The sequence below is a fragment of the Paramormyrops kingsleyae genome, chromosome 23 (genome assembly GCF_048594095.1).
Source record: "Paramormyrops kingsleyae isolate MSU_618 chromosome 23, PKINGS_0.4, whole genome shotgun sequence".
Lineage (NCBI taxonomy): Eukaryota > Metazoa > Chordata > Actinopteri > Osteoglossiformes > Mormyridae > Paramormyrops > Paramormyrops kingsleyae.
Window position 1 is genome coordinate 17,559,341 of NC_132819.1, and position 15,920 is coordinate 17,575,260.

The 15,920-nt window shown below is 44.4% G+C and overlaps 2 protein-coding genes across 9 annotated transcripts in view; both read right to left on the minus strand.

Annotated features, from left to right (window-relative positions):
- Window positions 1–1,454: 1,454 nt before the first annotated feature.
- Window positions 1,455–5,575, minus strand: LOC111852242 (frizzled-1-like). Its single transcript, XM_023827900.2, has one exon. The coding sequence runs from the start codon at window positions 5,527–5,529 to the stop codon at window positions 3,553–3,555; it is 1,977 nt and encodes a 658-aa protein (XP_023683668.2). The 5' UTR covers window positions 5,530–5,575; the 3' UTR covers window positions 1,455–3,552.
- A 2,106-nt stretch (window positions 5,576–7,681) lies between these two features.
- LOC111852255 (cyclin-dependent kinase 14) overlaps window positions 7,682–15,920 on the minus strand; it is a 79,709-nt gene continuing 71,470 nt past the window's right edge. For 7 of the 8 annotated variants that reach the window (XM_072705349.1, XM_072705348.1, XM_072705353.1 and 4 more), the window contains one exon: window positions 7,682–9,740. The gene's annotated coding sequence lies outside the window, so the exon portion shown is untranslated. Of the gene's footprint in view, window positions 9,741–12,605; window positions 12,650–15,920 lie in introns of all 8 variants that reach the window. The other variant, XR_011984848.1, reaches the window with a different exon arrangement.

A 15,920-nucleotide genomic window follows, 5' to 3' on the forward strand; every position in this document is an offset into this window, starting at 1 on the left:
ACAAAGAGCAAGTGGAGGGAGGCGTAAAAACAATTTCCCCACGGGGATCAATAAAGTATCAATTATTATTAATTATTATTGCGCTTGGCTTTGTATTACACTTTTTTTTTCAATACTTCCTTATATATTTCACCTTTACTTGTCTTATTTTAAAAATCTGTCTTATTTAATGCGTGGATTTTAATCTCTGCAGTCTTTCCCTCATTCTCTTAACAACAACCAGGGGCAATGTCTGCAGATTAACCAGGAATAGCAACGCAACAGACTCCTCTTGGTAGCACAGAACAACTCGATCAGCAAACAGGCGAGAGCTGCTTACTGTGTGCATCGCACCCTGAGGCAGACATTCATCATCAGGAAGGGGTGTTTTTTTCGGACCTATGAGCCAAATTCTCCTTAATGGCTTTTGTGTCGGACACAGCTTCAGGTTGGGAATTTCTCCCGTGCTTTTTCCCGTAGGGTGGTGGGCGTGCTTCCGGCGCGGGCGCTCCCAATGGGGCGGCACAGGCAGCGCGGCTCGCCTCCCGCCCACCTGCGCCTCCGTCAGGCCGCGAATTCCTGCCAAGGAGCACGGCGCAGCAGCGGGCCGGGGAATGCGGCGCGGGGGCATTCCTGGGTGCCCTGCTCATACACACCCGGTGCAGAGAGCGGCCTTCGGCGCGGCCTTAACGAGGGCGGGGTGCCAGAGCCGCCTCCCCGCCGACCGCCGGCTCCTTCTGCTTCCGCCGTGTCGCTTCCACACTCAGAAAAGTGAAAGGAATGACAACAGCACACCGTCTGCAAACGCAACGTTACCCTGGCACTACGTCTTTGTTCGGTTTTGAAGGCCTGGTAACTTAATACACTTCGGTTTAACCCCACCGTCAATAAACATTATGGACGTTTACCTAGTCAAGATGGGATTCTTCTTTCAGTCACAGGCCTGCCGAGGCTTGCAGTTTATTGTGATCAGCCCACCTTAAAGGTTTACGTGATTCACTCTAGAGTAACAATTACACTAACACCACATAATCGCTACTGGAAGTCCAAGGTAGCAAACAGGATAAACCCAGACGAACGGCTACCGCAAATTTAAGACGGAGTAGAGCTCAGGAAATACTGTGCAGGCTTCTTCACAAGGCTCTCATCTACAGTACCGTACTAAAGCTGATTAGCTGGCACTCTGCAACCCAAAGCACCAGAGTGTTAAATGAAAGACAACTGGTTATGCTGCAACAGTTCAGCCTCTACTGGAAAACCTTTAAAATTCCCTTGTATCTCTGGGTGATGTGTTACGCGCCACCAACACCATGATAACAGATATCCACCGTGCAGAAAAAGGAATGTTTTTCGAGAACCATAACTTGATTACAGATAACCCTTTTTAGTATATAATTGTCTTGGTCTATTAGTTTACGCACACACATAGGAGGGCACACAGACAAACAAAATGGCGATGCAGATCGTTAAAGATATGACTGAAAAAGTACAGTTTAATATAGGCTTAAAATGCTTTACGGTGATTTTTTTTTTTTTGGAGAATCATGCAAAAAAAAAGCACAAATGAACAACATCAGTGGAAGGTAAGCAGGTGATAAATACTTCAACATTCATTCAGTAAAAGGATCTGGAGACGACAATGCATTCAACCTGCTTTTACGGAAATAAATCAGTCACTTAAGAAAATGTGCAATTTCATATGTTGTTCCTTTGTGTTTGTGCACAGACACAGGTGGGGGGTGTCATCTAAGGCTGGCCTCTTTTGACAGCTTATATTTTTGATAACCTTCACATAATAAAATGGTAAAAAACAAACATTTATTTTAACATGTAATACTGTGTTAGGCTGGAAATTATGATAATTTAGCATCTGGTGATAGAGGCTGGCTATTACATCATTGGCACCTTTGCGGATAACTGTAAGGCTGACTGCTTGGGGAGCAAGCCCACTTCCCCGATAAGGCCACGAGAGACTGCGGACCACCCTCCAGGATTCACACATAAAGGTCCGTCAAGGGGAAGCAACTGAAAAGCAGGAACCGCCACCTCTTCAACTGGGGGCAAAGTAAAAACCAAATCAAAAATTGACCAAAAAATAAAAAACTAAATAAATCCATAAAATGACAACTCTTTTAAAAACACCACTGATGTATAATGTGGTAAGCAGAGTAAAGCCTAAAAACAGCACCCTCGAAAGGTACGCCGGACATCAGCGGGCAAACAAGGAGTCTGCTCCCATGACATGGTATCATTGTGCTATGGATTCAGCACGTGGACAGAAACCCCCTGGGTCGCTGCCACCTTGCCCCATGCACGGTCAACTCAGGACCCACAGTATGCATGAGGCCTGAGAAGTAAAAAGCAGCCTTGGCTTGGTTATTTTAGTCGAACCCCCCCGACCCGATGATTAAACGAGGGTGCGGGCATTTCACACACGCCGACGTGGTCCGCTCCACTCCAAAGCCTCTTCAGCCAGCCGCCGCGGGACTTCAGCTGTTTGAGGGCCTCTGACGAGGGCAGCTGAACGGCCAGTGTCCACCGCATGCAGCACGGGGCTCTATTTAAAGCCCTTACAGGACAGAGATATAAAAAGGAACAAAGGCACTCGACTTTCCAACTACAGCATTTCGATTTGGAATACTTTTTTGTTTTTCAGAGGGAAAAAAAAAACAAAAAAAAAACTATAAATCCCAAGATAAAGCCACATTATGATAGAGAGACATTACTATGGAGAGAGTGGATTTTGGGGTTCAACTATAAGTAAACCATAGTTATTCCGCGAAACAGTGACACGATGTTACATCTTAGATCAATGCGTACCTATGGCACATGTGCTTTTACTTCCGGTACGTTCTCTCAAGCCAATCGCAGGTCAAGAGCGGTTATTTAAAAAAAATCCCATTAGCCATGATTCCTACAATCATCCTAACTTTCAATGGAAAAAAAAATCAAGTTTCTGTACCGCTAAATGTGCATGAACCATTAGATTCAGAGGGAATATGAAGCCTAAACCGTTACGAAGCTCAGAGTTTTAATTTCATTGTGTCAGAAAGTCAGTCGATGCCCTTGAAAGAGCCGAATCACAAACAAAAACGGGAAGCATCGCCAACCCTAAACAGTCAAAGCACCAAGGGCTGCTTTGTTATGAAGAGGATACTAACGAACACACTGTGAAAAAAGGCATTTGGACCAAATACAGCCAGTTTTGTACAAACAAAAGATCTCGCTGGGCCCCCTCGATGCCTAATTTTGACCGTAAACTATACAAAGGGTTGGGGGGGGGGGGTGGAGAAACTCAGCTGTGCACAAGCCAAGTAAAACTCAGACCCAAGTAAAAACTCAGACATTCTCAAGGAGAGTTTACATTGAAAAAAACCGTACCTTTTCTATTTTGTCCAAAATACAAGTAGAATTAAAGTAGTGAATGTGTCTTTTTTTAAATACAAATATATACTTACAAAAATCTCAAATGCTTATTTACAAGAAACCATATGAAAGAGTGTCCATCACTTTGCCGCGCAAATGGCCACCAATCGGTCCATAGGGGTTCAGGTGGCAGCAGGGCGGATGCAGTCACACGGTCGTCTCGCCGTGTTTACTGCTGGCCAGTCTCGTGTAAAACTTCCGCCACGAGTTCAACGTCTTGCCTGACCAAATCCAGAACCCCGAGGTGATGCCGACGATCAGGGTCATAAGGTATTTAATCATGAAGACGGTGAAGTCGGGGCTCATCTTGGGCGGCGGATGCTGCGGGCAGGGGATGGCAAACGTTTTACACGTCTGGCTGACCCAGGTGCGCTCCCACTGCTCGCGAAAGGCCTGCTCGTAAAAGTAGCAGGCGATGACGATGGTGGCCGGCACGGTGTAGAGCACACTGAAGACACCGATGCGCACCATCAGCTTCTCCAGCTTCTCCGTCTTGGTGCCGTCGTGCTTCATGATGGTCCTGATGCGGAAGAGCGACACGAAGCCGGCTAGCAGGAAGGAGGTGCCGATGAAGAGGTAGACGAAGAGGGGCGCCAGCACGAAGCCGCGCAGGGCGTCCACGCTGTGCAGGCCCACGAAGCAGACCCCGCTGAGGACGTCGCCGTCCACCTGCCCCACAGCCAGAATGGTGATGGTCTTGATGGCCGGCACAGCCCAGGCGGCCAGGTGGAAATACTGAGAGTTCGCCTCTATAGCTTCGTGACCCCATTTCATCCCTGCTGATAAAAACCACGTTAGAGCCAGGATAACCCACCAGATGGAGCTGGCCATGCTGAAGAAGTACAGCATCATGAACAAAATGGTGCAGCCCTCTTTCTTGGTGCCTTGGACCACCGTGCGGATGTTGCTGTCAAACTTCTCGTTGCAGACCACCTTGTCCTCCAGCAGAAAGCCAGCGATGTACGCGACAGATACCATCGTGTAACAGCCAGAGAGGAAGATGATGGGCCGCTCTGGATAACTGAACCTCTTCATGTCCACTAGGTAGGTCAAAACTGTGAACAAGGTCGAGGCGCAACACAACACGGACCAGATGCCAATCCAAATACGAGCGAATTTCAACTCGTCCTGGTTAAAGTACATGACCTCACTGGAGTCTGTAGACTGGCATGGAGCCCCACAGTCTTCTTCCCCCAAGAAACGGTAATTTAGATAGGGAGGCACTTTTAAAGCTTTGGGACACCTGAAGCGCCCTTTGGGACCACCGTCATCTCCGGGCGGTTCCGTCACGCCAGGCGTTGGGTTGATCGGCGTGGGTTTATCGGACATGTTCTGACCCACGCACAACTCGCCGGCTCCGTGCACCGGGAAGGACTCGCAAGCCAGGCTGTCTGGCCACTGGAAGCCGAATTTATTCATGAGAGCCTCGCAGCCCTGCCGAGCCCTCTCGCAGAGCGACCTGCACGGGGGCAGAGCCTGCTCCAGCACGGTGCACACCGGGGCGTACATAGAGCACAGAAAGAACTTGAGATCGGGCGAACACTGAACTTTCACCAGCGGGTAGAACTGGTGCACCTCCAGCCCCGCGTCTTCCTGGTTCGTGTGTCCCAGCAAATTCGGCATGATAGTCTCATTGTAGGCTATATCCGTACAAAGGGGGATGGAAATCGGCTGGCAGAAGCCGTGCTCCGGGATGGACATCCCTCGCTCTCCGTACTGCCCGTTTACTCCCAATAGTCCGATAAGGAGAAAGGGAAGCAGCGGAGAAAGTATCCGAATAACTTTACAATGATGCATTACGGCGCAACTGCAATCCGCCATAGCGCGCCTGCTCTTTATATGGAATACACCAACTTCTCCGATCTTTCTCCTTAAAGGTCTTCTCGCAGATATTCCGAAAGTCTGCACGGCTCCACTTTTTCTGATGCACCGGGCTCTCGATCCCTTAATTCCTCTGCAAAAAGCTGAAAGCGCAGAGATGTTCGGAACCCAGCGACTCACTGGCGACCGCTCGCATCGCACCCGCACTCCGCTCTGCCCCGTTTCCAGGCGCCCCACTGTCTCTCCTTCATATGGAAAGGGAGGGACCTTGAAACAGATGGCAGATTTAGGGAGCGTGTACATTTTCCCACATTATGCGCTTTCGTTTTGGAAAAACCAGAATAATTGATTTGTGTACTACATCGATTCCAAAAGTCTGCCACACATCTTGATGACATTAACATCGTACGTGTGGAATACGAAAGTCTAAGAATTTCGATTTGATTAACATGACTGACGTAAGAACCAATAGCAGAGTTGTTTTAAAAAGTGTCTGTAAACTCCAAAATCACTGAATATATCTATGTCCAGTACTCCTCCACTGTCATGATGATAATAGATGTAAGAACAACAACTCAGATAAATTACTGGTGAGAAAAAAACGACGTCGTTAATAAGGGTGCGATGTGAACTCGACTCAGTACATATCACCCTTTCTTAATTGTACGAGTTAAAATGTAGAATTAAGGGAACGGGAATCCAGAGAAAATACTTTATGCAACACATACAGACTCTTCTAATGTATTTAGTGGTGTGTGGAGCAGACGTGGGTCTGATAATTGAAGTGTCTTTTAAAATAATTTCATTTTTTTAGATTTAATAACTAATTTAGCACATTTTTTTTTCCGGAGGGACTCTTGCCCTGCTGTCAGTGCAGCACAGTGCCAGCTATCGCCAGTCAGTGTTTCACCACTGCATCGCTTCTGACCCAGATCGTCCCCCTCTCTCCGTGAGCTCCCCATCCCCATGATTTAACGAGGCTTGCGCCGGTCGAATACTCTCCCAAGCCCCCACTGAAGAACCCAAACCAGATGGCAAATCCAAGCACAACTAAAGTCTAACAGCCTTGTGGTCTCCATTATAATAGGCCGCAATGGCTGAAGATAGGGTCTCTTAGTGGTGGTGGGGGGGAGGGATTGGGGAAAATCACTCTGCCTTAACTCCAAATCACTGTGTGATTTCTAAACTAATAATAATCTAGTATTTGCAATAAACCGGATGAGTATTTTCAAACTAGTAGATGAAATCGTGATTTCATGCAAAGGCATGTTTTTTTTTTTACTATCAAGTAAAATCGCGATGCTCCCTAAATAAATTAGGTCCTATATCCTTCCTTATTGGCTGTCGTGTGTTTCTATTAGGCTGAAACAATTTACACCTGACATCACTTGGACCGGAAAGCAATGCTGTTCAGTTGGAGGTCATCGATACACTTTTGAAATGACTGCATTATTGAAATATTTTGCATATATGCATCTAAAAACTGTAGCGAATGCAAGTATTTTGTAATGTCGTTTATCAGTTGTTTTTTTGACTGGTAAACAGCACAAACTAATTTCATTGTTTTAAATGTATATGCAACAGCAATTATTTTAGTTTTTTAATCCTTTATAAACCTGAAAATATACGTTCATGAAAAATGACCAGACTAAAAAGTTAACTTGTCAGGCGCTTTGCTCTTCGTTCCCATAGCGATCCCAGACATGTAATCTTTTGGTAGAATTCCAAAGGAAATAAATTGCTCACAGCATCTTTTTACTTAATTTAATTGACCAAGGATCTCTAAGGGAATTCTATAGTTTATTGTATACAGTGTTTAGAATTGGGTTAAACTTATTGACCGCAGACGATCAGTGGTGACATGCATTCATTTTTTCACCCTGTGGTCTTGCATGTTGACTGGGCAACCAGCGCGTGCGAGATGATGTTCACAGTAATTGCGATCCCAGTGCCCATCCGCCAGCGGACCCAAACTGGGCCGATGAAAGTGCACTGCAGCGATAAAGCCGTACAGCCGGTCTGCAGGGGGCTGCTGTCCCTGGCTGGATTAATGACGGATGGAGGGAACTGTGAAATTAAAGCAGATTGTGAACTGACAAGCCCGCAGCTGGCCGGTTATCTGGCTGCAGAACTAACAAGGCGTTCGCCTGGGGGGTGATGTGGAGGAGCCCAGCCTTATTGCCCTGTGGACCAGCACGGTGGGAGGAGGTGAATTGAAACTATCTGTGTTCTGAGCACAGTCAGCTGCAATATTTCCGTTGTTTTCTTTCTCTCTCTCTTAACAATCCTGTATATACTCTGACTATAAGAAAAAACACCTAAATGATATAAAAATGTCTAACATTTAATCCTAATCCAGAAACAATAACTGGACAGTTTATCTAAAAAACACAAAATTATGCAAGTTGCCTTTTCGGATGGAGAACATGAGGCGCACTTCTATCGTTTCACGGCGGGAGGTATTGATGTTTTATTTTAGGTAACGGTAACAGTTTACAGGGGACATTATATTTCCCGTACTGACATTACATCCAGGTCATAACAAAGAGAGATAAGCAGCCACTACTGCACTGAGCCACAGCATGTAGAATGTGACACGGTTTAAACTCGGGATCCGGGCTGCTTCTCAGCGGCAGGGAGACAGCAAGCGAGCCTTTCAAAATGCAGACTCTGGCCTCAGCACAGCAGGGACACGTGTAAAATACACACACACACACACACACACATATATATACAGTATATATATAACTGTATATATGTTTGTGTGTGAATATATATATATATATATACATATATATATCACCTTCTATTTTACTAACCCTGAGGGACACCAATGGTCCAAATTGCCTGGGTTTAAGCATTATTATTATTATTATTATTATTACTACATACACTGGCCTAGTCTTAACAGTTCATAACAAAAGTTACACAACAAATAAATATATGTATGTTACGGACGTCACATTCGGGATGTCAAATTATCTCAGAAATCTCAGAAATGCCAAGAATGAGAAGAACCCCAGTAATGCAGGAAACAATGCATCACATCACAGGCAGTTACTCTTAGCCATCCGTGTAGGTATTTTTAAATTAAAAGCAATTTAGTTATGGAACAAATCCAGCTCCCATAAAAAAGACGACATGAAATATACTTCAAATAAACATGCTCACGTACACATATAACCATCAATCTATCAATGGCCTCACTTTCACTCAACAAATTATAGTATAGATTGACAATCAAATTAAAATAAGAGGCTTCAAGTACTTCTGTAATTCAGTTTTGTAAAATATTGGACTAATTAAAATACAGTTTTTGCAATGATTACATCAACACTATAGACATCTGAGTGCAAGGTGATAACTTGAGACTAGAACGTTGATCAGAAGGCTATAGAGCCAAAGCAGACCGTTAACTTGATGTATTACAACCAGCATCTGTAATATAAGCAGTACCAAGATTGCATTAAATTAGTGTAGCAAGGATAAGAAATAACTTCGGAATAACTGATGGCTGTTTCGCTGCTTTATGTACAAACCAGTTTGTAAGGGGGTTAGAGGAAAAAGTCTAACATAAAAAAAATATGTACAGAAGATGAGTATGCAGTATGCCACCATCAAACAGATGTACAGCAGTCAAACTTGAAAACAAACAACTGGTTTCTGTTACTCCACAGCATTAAGGAACGCCCTGACACCCGGCTGTAATACAACCAGGTGTAATAGTCATTGTAACAGTAATATATAAATATTGATTTATTTTCATGCATTGCTTTTTCCCTTGGGTCTCAGTATTGAAGAAATTCCTATACATATTTGAGGGAAGCATTCAGAAAGTTTAACGGCTGAATGGCCACTAGAAATATTTGTCCTAAAAAGGACGTCAATTATGGTGTATTTGACTTCATGCACAGCCCAGCCTAGAAGTGTTGCGTCTTTGCCTAATGATGGATTTGTCTATTAAATCCACAGTAGCATCAATGTGTCTATCTATATTGCCTCAGTAAATATATACAAGTTTGTGTGTGTGTATGTCAGTAATACAACTATGTAGCTGAAGAATGAAGCCCTTCAGTACTGAAGGCAATCATCAGATAATCTGCTTTGGCCTTGGCCTGAATTGCTGAACTCCCTTACCTGGTCAAACACTCAAGATATATATCTTGAGTGTCAACATGATTATTGCCTTGAATTTTCTTTTATGGATCAAAAGTTTCACTTCATCTGTGTGAGAAGACATGAGCGGAATCAGAAGCCTTACAGTTTTTATATTTGTGGGTTTTTCCAAAGAAGGAATTAGAAGACACAATCGCATGGTCGGCACGTTAGATGCAGCGGACGTTGTTGAGGGCGGCACGTCAACAGGTGCTCACACGGTGTAAGACGCACATCGAGCATTTCCTCAGGGGACCGGGCTTGTCGCTTTGCCCGCAAGGCTGATCTGAACTGAAGAATGACGGAATAATGAAACAAAAATCCCCACTGCAGCTCATTCCCCTTCTTGTCATTGTGATCTAGAAGAGAAGAAAACAAATACAGTGAATGTAAGCGGTTCCCGTGTATGTCACAGTCACAGTTTACAGTCACAGTAACCTTTATGCTGGATTCCAGGAACTGCACAGCTTTGCAAAGTCCGCATTACAAAAGATAATGGCTTATTTTTTCACTGTAAGACTTATCACCCTGTATAAGAATATACTAGCTATGTGGTTTTTTTTTTTGCACATAATTATTTTACTGGTTTCAGTACCAGTCCGCTGCTGCTGAACATTATTTGGTTTTGCCGGTTTTGACACTTGAGATAACTCAATAACTGTTTCGTGGATCTTTTTCAGACTTTTCAGAGACATTGTAGGAGGGGCGACAATTTACTGATTAAATTTTGACACAGGTGGACCCAAAATTGAAGTGATGCCGCTTAGTGACTGCAAAAGGAAGGGTGAACGCAGATGGCATTTGACTATGTGAATGTGACAAGTTAAAAAGTATTTAATGTAGAATGATTCTGCAAATTGTCATAGAAGTGGAATGTGCAATAAATGAATATACTTACCTATCATGACAAGGACTCACAGAATTCCGGTAAAAACACATTTATGAACCTTTACATTTCCAGGTGATCCAGGTGAAATTGTACAAGATGTGCATGTGGGATGAGTAGAGTTTAGAGGAAATGTCCAGGGAATACAGTGCTGTCATTTCCAACTGCACCAAATCTAGTTTTCATTGCTGATGACATCAGTTAACCCAGTGGCAGCTGAATATGATTATTTTGGTTTGTAAACAAACAGATGCATCCGTTCTCCCTCAATATAAACACCTATAGAAGATGATGAGGAAGCCGCTGACTTCTGTGAGCAAGGTGAACAGACATGAGCAGCCTTATAAACATTTGATGGTGTTCCTCCATGAGTCGGTGTAACATACTGGGTCTGGCTGGTTTATCAATCCTTAATCCCTCTTTTTTTGTCTGGGGCTACTGCCAATCTTGCACTGTTGAATAATTTATTTGTTACCACAACCCCCCTCCCCCTCCCGGTCTTGGAAATCATTTCCCAGCAGACCTGTGGCTAACCGTGCCTGAAAATCTCAGATGGCCAAGGCTTCTTCCAAAAGGCCCCTTGTAAGCTTGGCCAGCGGCCGGCCCGAGCCCATTAACGGAGGCCTAATTCAAAAGAGTCCCGCCTGCGAGAAACGGACGAATGAGCTGCAAGTGAAGGAGAAAGAGGAAGACAGCCGGTATGAGAGGAAGAGCAGAAGGAAGCCTGGATGCCTGCTAGGAATGTGAGTGACCCGTGACGGTGACGGTCCAACCGGGTTGGATCGAGCTTGTGCCAACTGCCTTATGCCCATTGATTAGTCTGTATTTAACCTGCCAGCGATCAGGCTCCCGAGACTAATTAGTGCTAATGCTACCGGCAGGGACGCCCCATTAAAACCTCGCCTGCTTCACGGGGCCTTGATGTCAGCTCTCAGCGATGCCGCCTCATGTCAGCCGTTTCGCGTAAGCGGCGTGCCCAGCCTTCGTTAACATTCCGTACCATGCCAGCAGAGGCACGAGCGTTCGCCAGTTCCTGGCAAACCTGTCGAAGGGGAAAAGTCTGCCCAAGGTAGCTGATTCTCTCTCCTCGCTCGAAACGTTTCGGCAAAGCAAATGTTGGTTTCCGAGTGCCCCGCCGCGCCTGTACTCTTTGGAAAGTCTGCAGCCTGCATGCTGTGCCTTTTGAGCTGAAACAGTGGAACGTAGTGCAACGATGGCCTGCCAAATCCCGGTGAAACGCAGGCTTACGTTCATCGACTAAAAGAACAGGGCCTTCCAGCTCAGCCACCGCTGGTCCTACTCCTGACCACCCCCCTTCTCTGCCAGTGCCTTAGCGCGTCTAAGACAGACGAGGCTGGATTGTCCTGGTTTAACAGCCAATATATACATATTTTTGGTGCTCAATGCCAGCACACAAAGTAATCTGCTCCGGCGGGATCAAAAACAGCCAACGGAACATGGTTTTCCAGGGATCTCCGGGTGAAGCTGCTCCCCATTTGGCCAGCTGCTCTGCATAGCGTGATTGTAAATCAGGGGTGGACTACAGTACTTAAAGCCCACTACAATGATGCTGCTAGGGAGGAACACTTGCTCGGGACATTGGGCACACTATGGTTCCAGATGCTTCCGCGGCTCCATAGAGGGAGTCTAATAGAAAGCCCAGCATCCATGATTATGTCTGTACCACTGCTCCCAATTCCGGGGGTCTTAAGGGTCTTGCCCGCACAGCTTGACCCATCATCCCACCGTTATCCCCACTGCGAGGCAAATTCTGATAATTTTATCCAGCCTGTAAACAGAAGCACTGGAGAAAAAAGAGCAAAAACATATGGAGGGGTGAACTCAAGATGAGGACGGTGCTGCTTGACTTTAAGGCTCCCCACTGGAAAGGCGGAATTGTAGCGAGATCTGTCATTTCATTTTCTCCCAGTCTTAAAAATAAAAACACAGAGGTAAGAATTGCTGCTTATGTTGATATGTGGGAATGCTTGTTTTAATTTGGTCCTGCAACGGCCACTATAGTCGTAAGTGATGCTGACGTGTGAGATGTAGCGAGAGAACATACAGGAGATGGTGAAGGACACATGTGAACAAATTATTAAAGTTTATTTATAAAAAACAGCTCACAGAACAAACCATGGTACCAGGAGTGCACTGCTACTTCACTGCGGTCCTCAGATTAATTATGGATTCTTTGTGTCCACTGGACGCAAAGGTTTCAGCTGTCGGGGAATGTCGATAGCAACTGGAGGGCGTTCAGTCAGCAATTCGAACTGTATATGGCAGCCGTCAGGTTAGATAACAAGCTTGAAGGAAGGAAGATCACGTTGCTACTCACCATTGCTGGTCCACAGACAGTTGAAGTGTTCACCACTTTTGAATCTGCAGAATCAGAGGAAGATAATCGAAAAGTTCACCGCGCATTGCTTGCCACAGAAGAATGTCACCTATGAAAGGTACGTGTTCTGAACACACATACAGTGACAGAATTAGAGTTTTGACAACTTTGTGACAGATCTGAAATTAAAAGCACAGACACGTTAATTTGCCAACCTGAAGGATTCCATGGCTAGAAACCAAATTGTGTTCAGCTTTTACGATAAAAATTATCAGAGAACATTTGCTCAGGGATGCCAAATTAACTTTGGAAGAAGCAAAAATAAAATACCATGCCAGTGAACTTTGTAGCAGCATGCTAAAACGTTCAATGAGATCACAGGCGAAGCATCAGCAGTGAGAAAAATCAACTGCAACCAAATAAAAATAAGAAACAAACAGCTTGTGAGAAATTTAATTGCAGACGATGTGAATCCCAGCACCAAATTAAACAATGGCCCACATTTGGAAAACAATGTGCAAAATGTAAAGGAAAAAAATCACTTTGCTAAAATGTGCTTCTCAAAGCCAAAACAGAACAGTGATAAATCTGTTAATCAAACTGAAAACATGGGCCTAGAAGATACATTTCTTGTGGGCATGACTTCAAATGATCCAGGTGAAAATGTTGCAGAAGGCAATGTTAATGTAGTAAATGATGACAAATGGATTGCGCAACAACGATCAGGCTAAAAGGCCAAATTAATAAGCACATAAGACATTAAAAAGATGAAAGACAAACCACAGTTCTACGGAAAGTCTACTGCAGTGAATGACTACAATGAGAAAAGATACAGTGTTTGTCAATGCAGGCTGAAAAAAAATGTGAAAGACAAAGTGCATAATTTTACTTTTTACGCGAATCACTGCTGACAATGCATCGAAGTATATGGGACTGGTTAAATGAACATTCCAGATTAGCTGTTCTCCCGCACTACCAAAATCAGACATGGCAGACTCCATCATCCAGAGCTACACAGACGTGTTCAAAGGGTTAGGTGTCTAAAAAAAAAAGTCTAACTGAAAAGAGATGCCCAGCCTGTAGAGCAGACACCGAGATGAGTTCCAGCTTCATTGCATGCTCGCTTGAAGACAGAGTTAGACAAAATGACCGAGATGGATGTAATCACAAAGGTCCAGGAGCCGACCGAGTGGGTGATCTCCATGGTATGCATAGGGAAGAACAGAGACTTGAGAATTTGCATTGATCCAGGTGACCTAAATGCAAACACAAAGAGTGGGCATTGCCAAATTCCAAAGTATGATGAAATAATCAGTAAGATGGTAGGGGCACAATTCTTCTCAAAGCTTGATGCAGCACATGGATTCTGGCAATAATTATGAAAGTTCAAGATACTGTACCTTTAACACACCATATAGGAGGTAAAGATTCCTGTGAATGCCCTTTGGGATTGTTTCAGCCTCAGAAATCTATCGTAAGGCCATGGATCTGATGTTAGAAGGCCTGGATAGTGTCAAATGCTACATCAATGACATAATCGTATGGGGATCCTCAAGGGAGGAACACGGTGAGCGACTGGAAAAAGTGCTAAAAGCTGAATAAAGAAAAATGTGATCTGTTTATATAAGGAATTGCCTTTTTACGAGACAAACTGTCAGCCAAGGGTGTGGAACCTGACCAGATGAAGGTGAACACCATACTCCACAGACAAGAAATAGGTCCTAAGAGTGATGGGGATGATCACAACAGAGTTCCAGTGGATGACAAAGCATGAGCAAGAGTTCGCTGACTTGAACACAGCGCTGACATCTGTTCCTGTATTAAAGCACTACAATCCAACAAAGAGGCTCAAAGCATCACCAGATATATCCAGAAATGGTCCCGGTCTGGTACTACTCCAAGCAGAAGGAGAAGATTGGAAGCCGGTGGCCTACGCATTCAGGTCAATGGCACAAGCTGAATGTAGGTATGTGAAAGTCTGGGCCTTGTGTTTGGCCTACAAAAGTTCCATCGCTACATTTACAGGCTACCTACCTTCACAGGTGAGACAGACCACTGGTCACTGATAGCAATCAAGAAAATGTCTAAATGACATGTTGCCAGAAATCCAGAAATTAATGATGAAACTACAGAAGTATGACCTCTAGTTAATCTACACTCCAGGAAAGCACATAATCTTGGCTGATGTGCCGTCTTATGTACCAGCAGTGAGCCTGGTGAATAGTTCAGAAAAGGATGTTGGAGCTCATGTCGCCATGGTGACATCCACACTGCCAGCGATGGACAAGAAATCACAACAATTAGCTGAAGAAACTGCCAAAGATCCAGAGTTATAGTAAGTGATTGATTACATCAACAACGGTGTCGTAAATGACATGTTAGAGAGGCGGGGCAGAATAGGGATTCCACTAAGTGTGTGGCAGGAGATCCTGAACAGAGGACATCTGGGCATTGAAAAATGTAAAAGAAGAGCAAGAGAGTGTGTGTGTCTGCAGGCCAGGGAGACATTAGAACATCAAAAAATTGATAAGTAGATGGGAACCTTTCAAAAACATCAAAACAGACAAGAAGAAGAGCCAATAATGACTGCTGTCTGTCCCTCCTGCTACACCGTGGGAAAAGGTGGGAACAGACTAGTTTCACCTCAATGGGCAAGGCTATGTGATTGTGATTGGCTACCTTTCTAATTACCCAGAAATGGTGCTGCTACTTAACCAATCAGCAGCAACAGTGATTACTTTGCCTGACATGGCGTATCAAGAAAAGTAGTGAGTGACAATGGGCCTTGTTTTAAATGACAATTTGCAGAACAATATGATGTCATCCACTTCTACTCCAACATATTCACAGCCTAATGGCAAAGCTGAAAAGTGGGTTCATAGCCTAAAACAAGTGTTGAAGAAAGCTATTGAATGTAGGTCTGACCCATATGTTGCTCTACTAAGCTATAGAGCATCACCAATAGATTGCGGCTTATCACCTGCTGAGTTACTGAGGCATCACAACATTCGTACAACATTGCCTTTTTCTGGAAGAGATAAACAGAACACAGTGATGGAAAAATTCAAACTTGCAAAACAGAGACAGAAGCATCACTATGACAAGTCAGTGAAACATCTAAAGCAAGTGAACAAAGATGATGTTGTCGGGGTCAAAGATGCATGGACCAGGAAAACCACTGTTCCTCAGGAGGTTAAACCCAGATCCTACACTGTAAAGACAGAAGATGGTAAAATTCTGAGACAGCAGAAGCATTCCAACCATCCACAAGGGATGATGTAACAGACATGCAGCTAGAACAAGCAAATGGCGAGA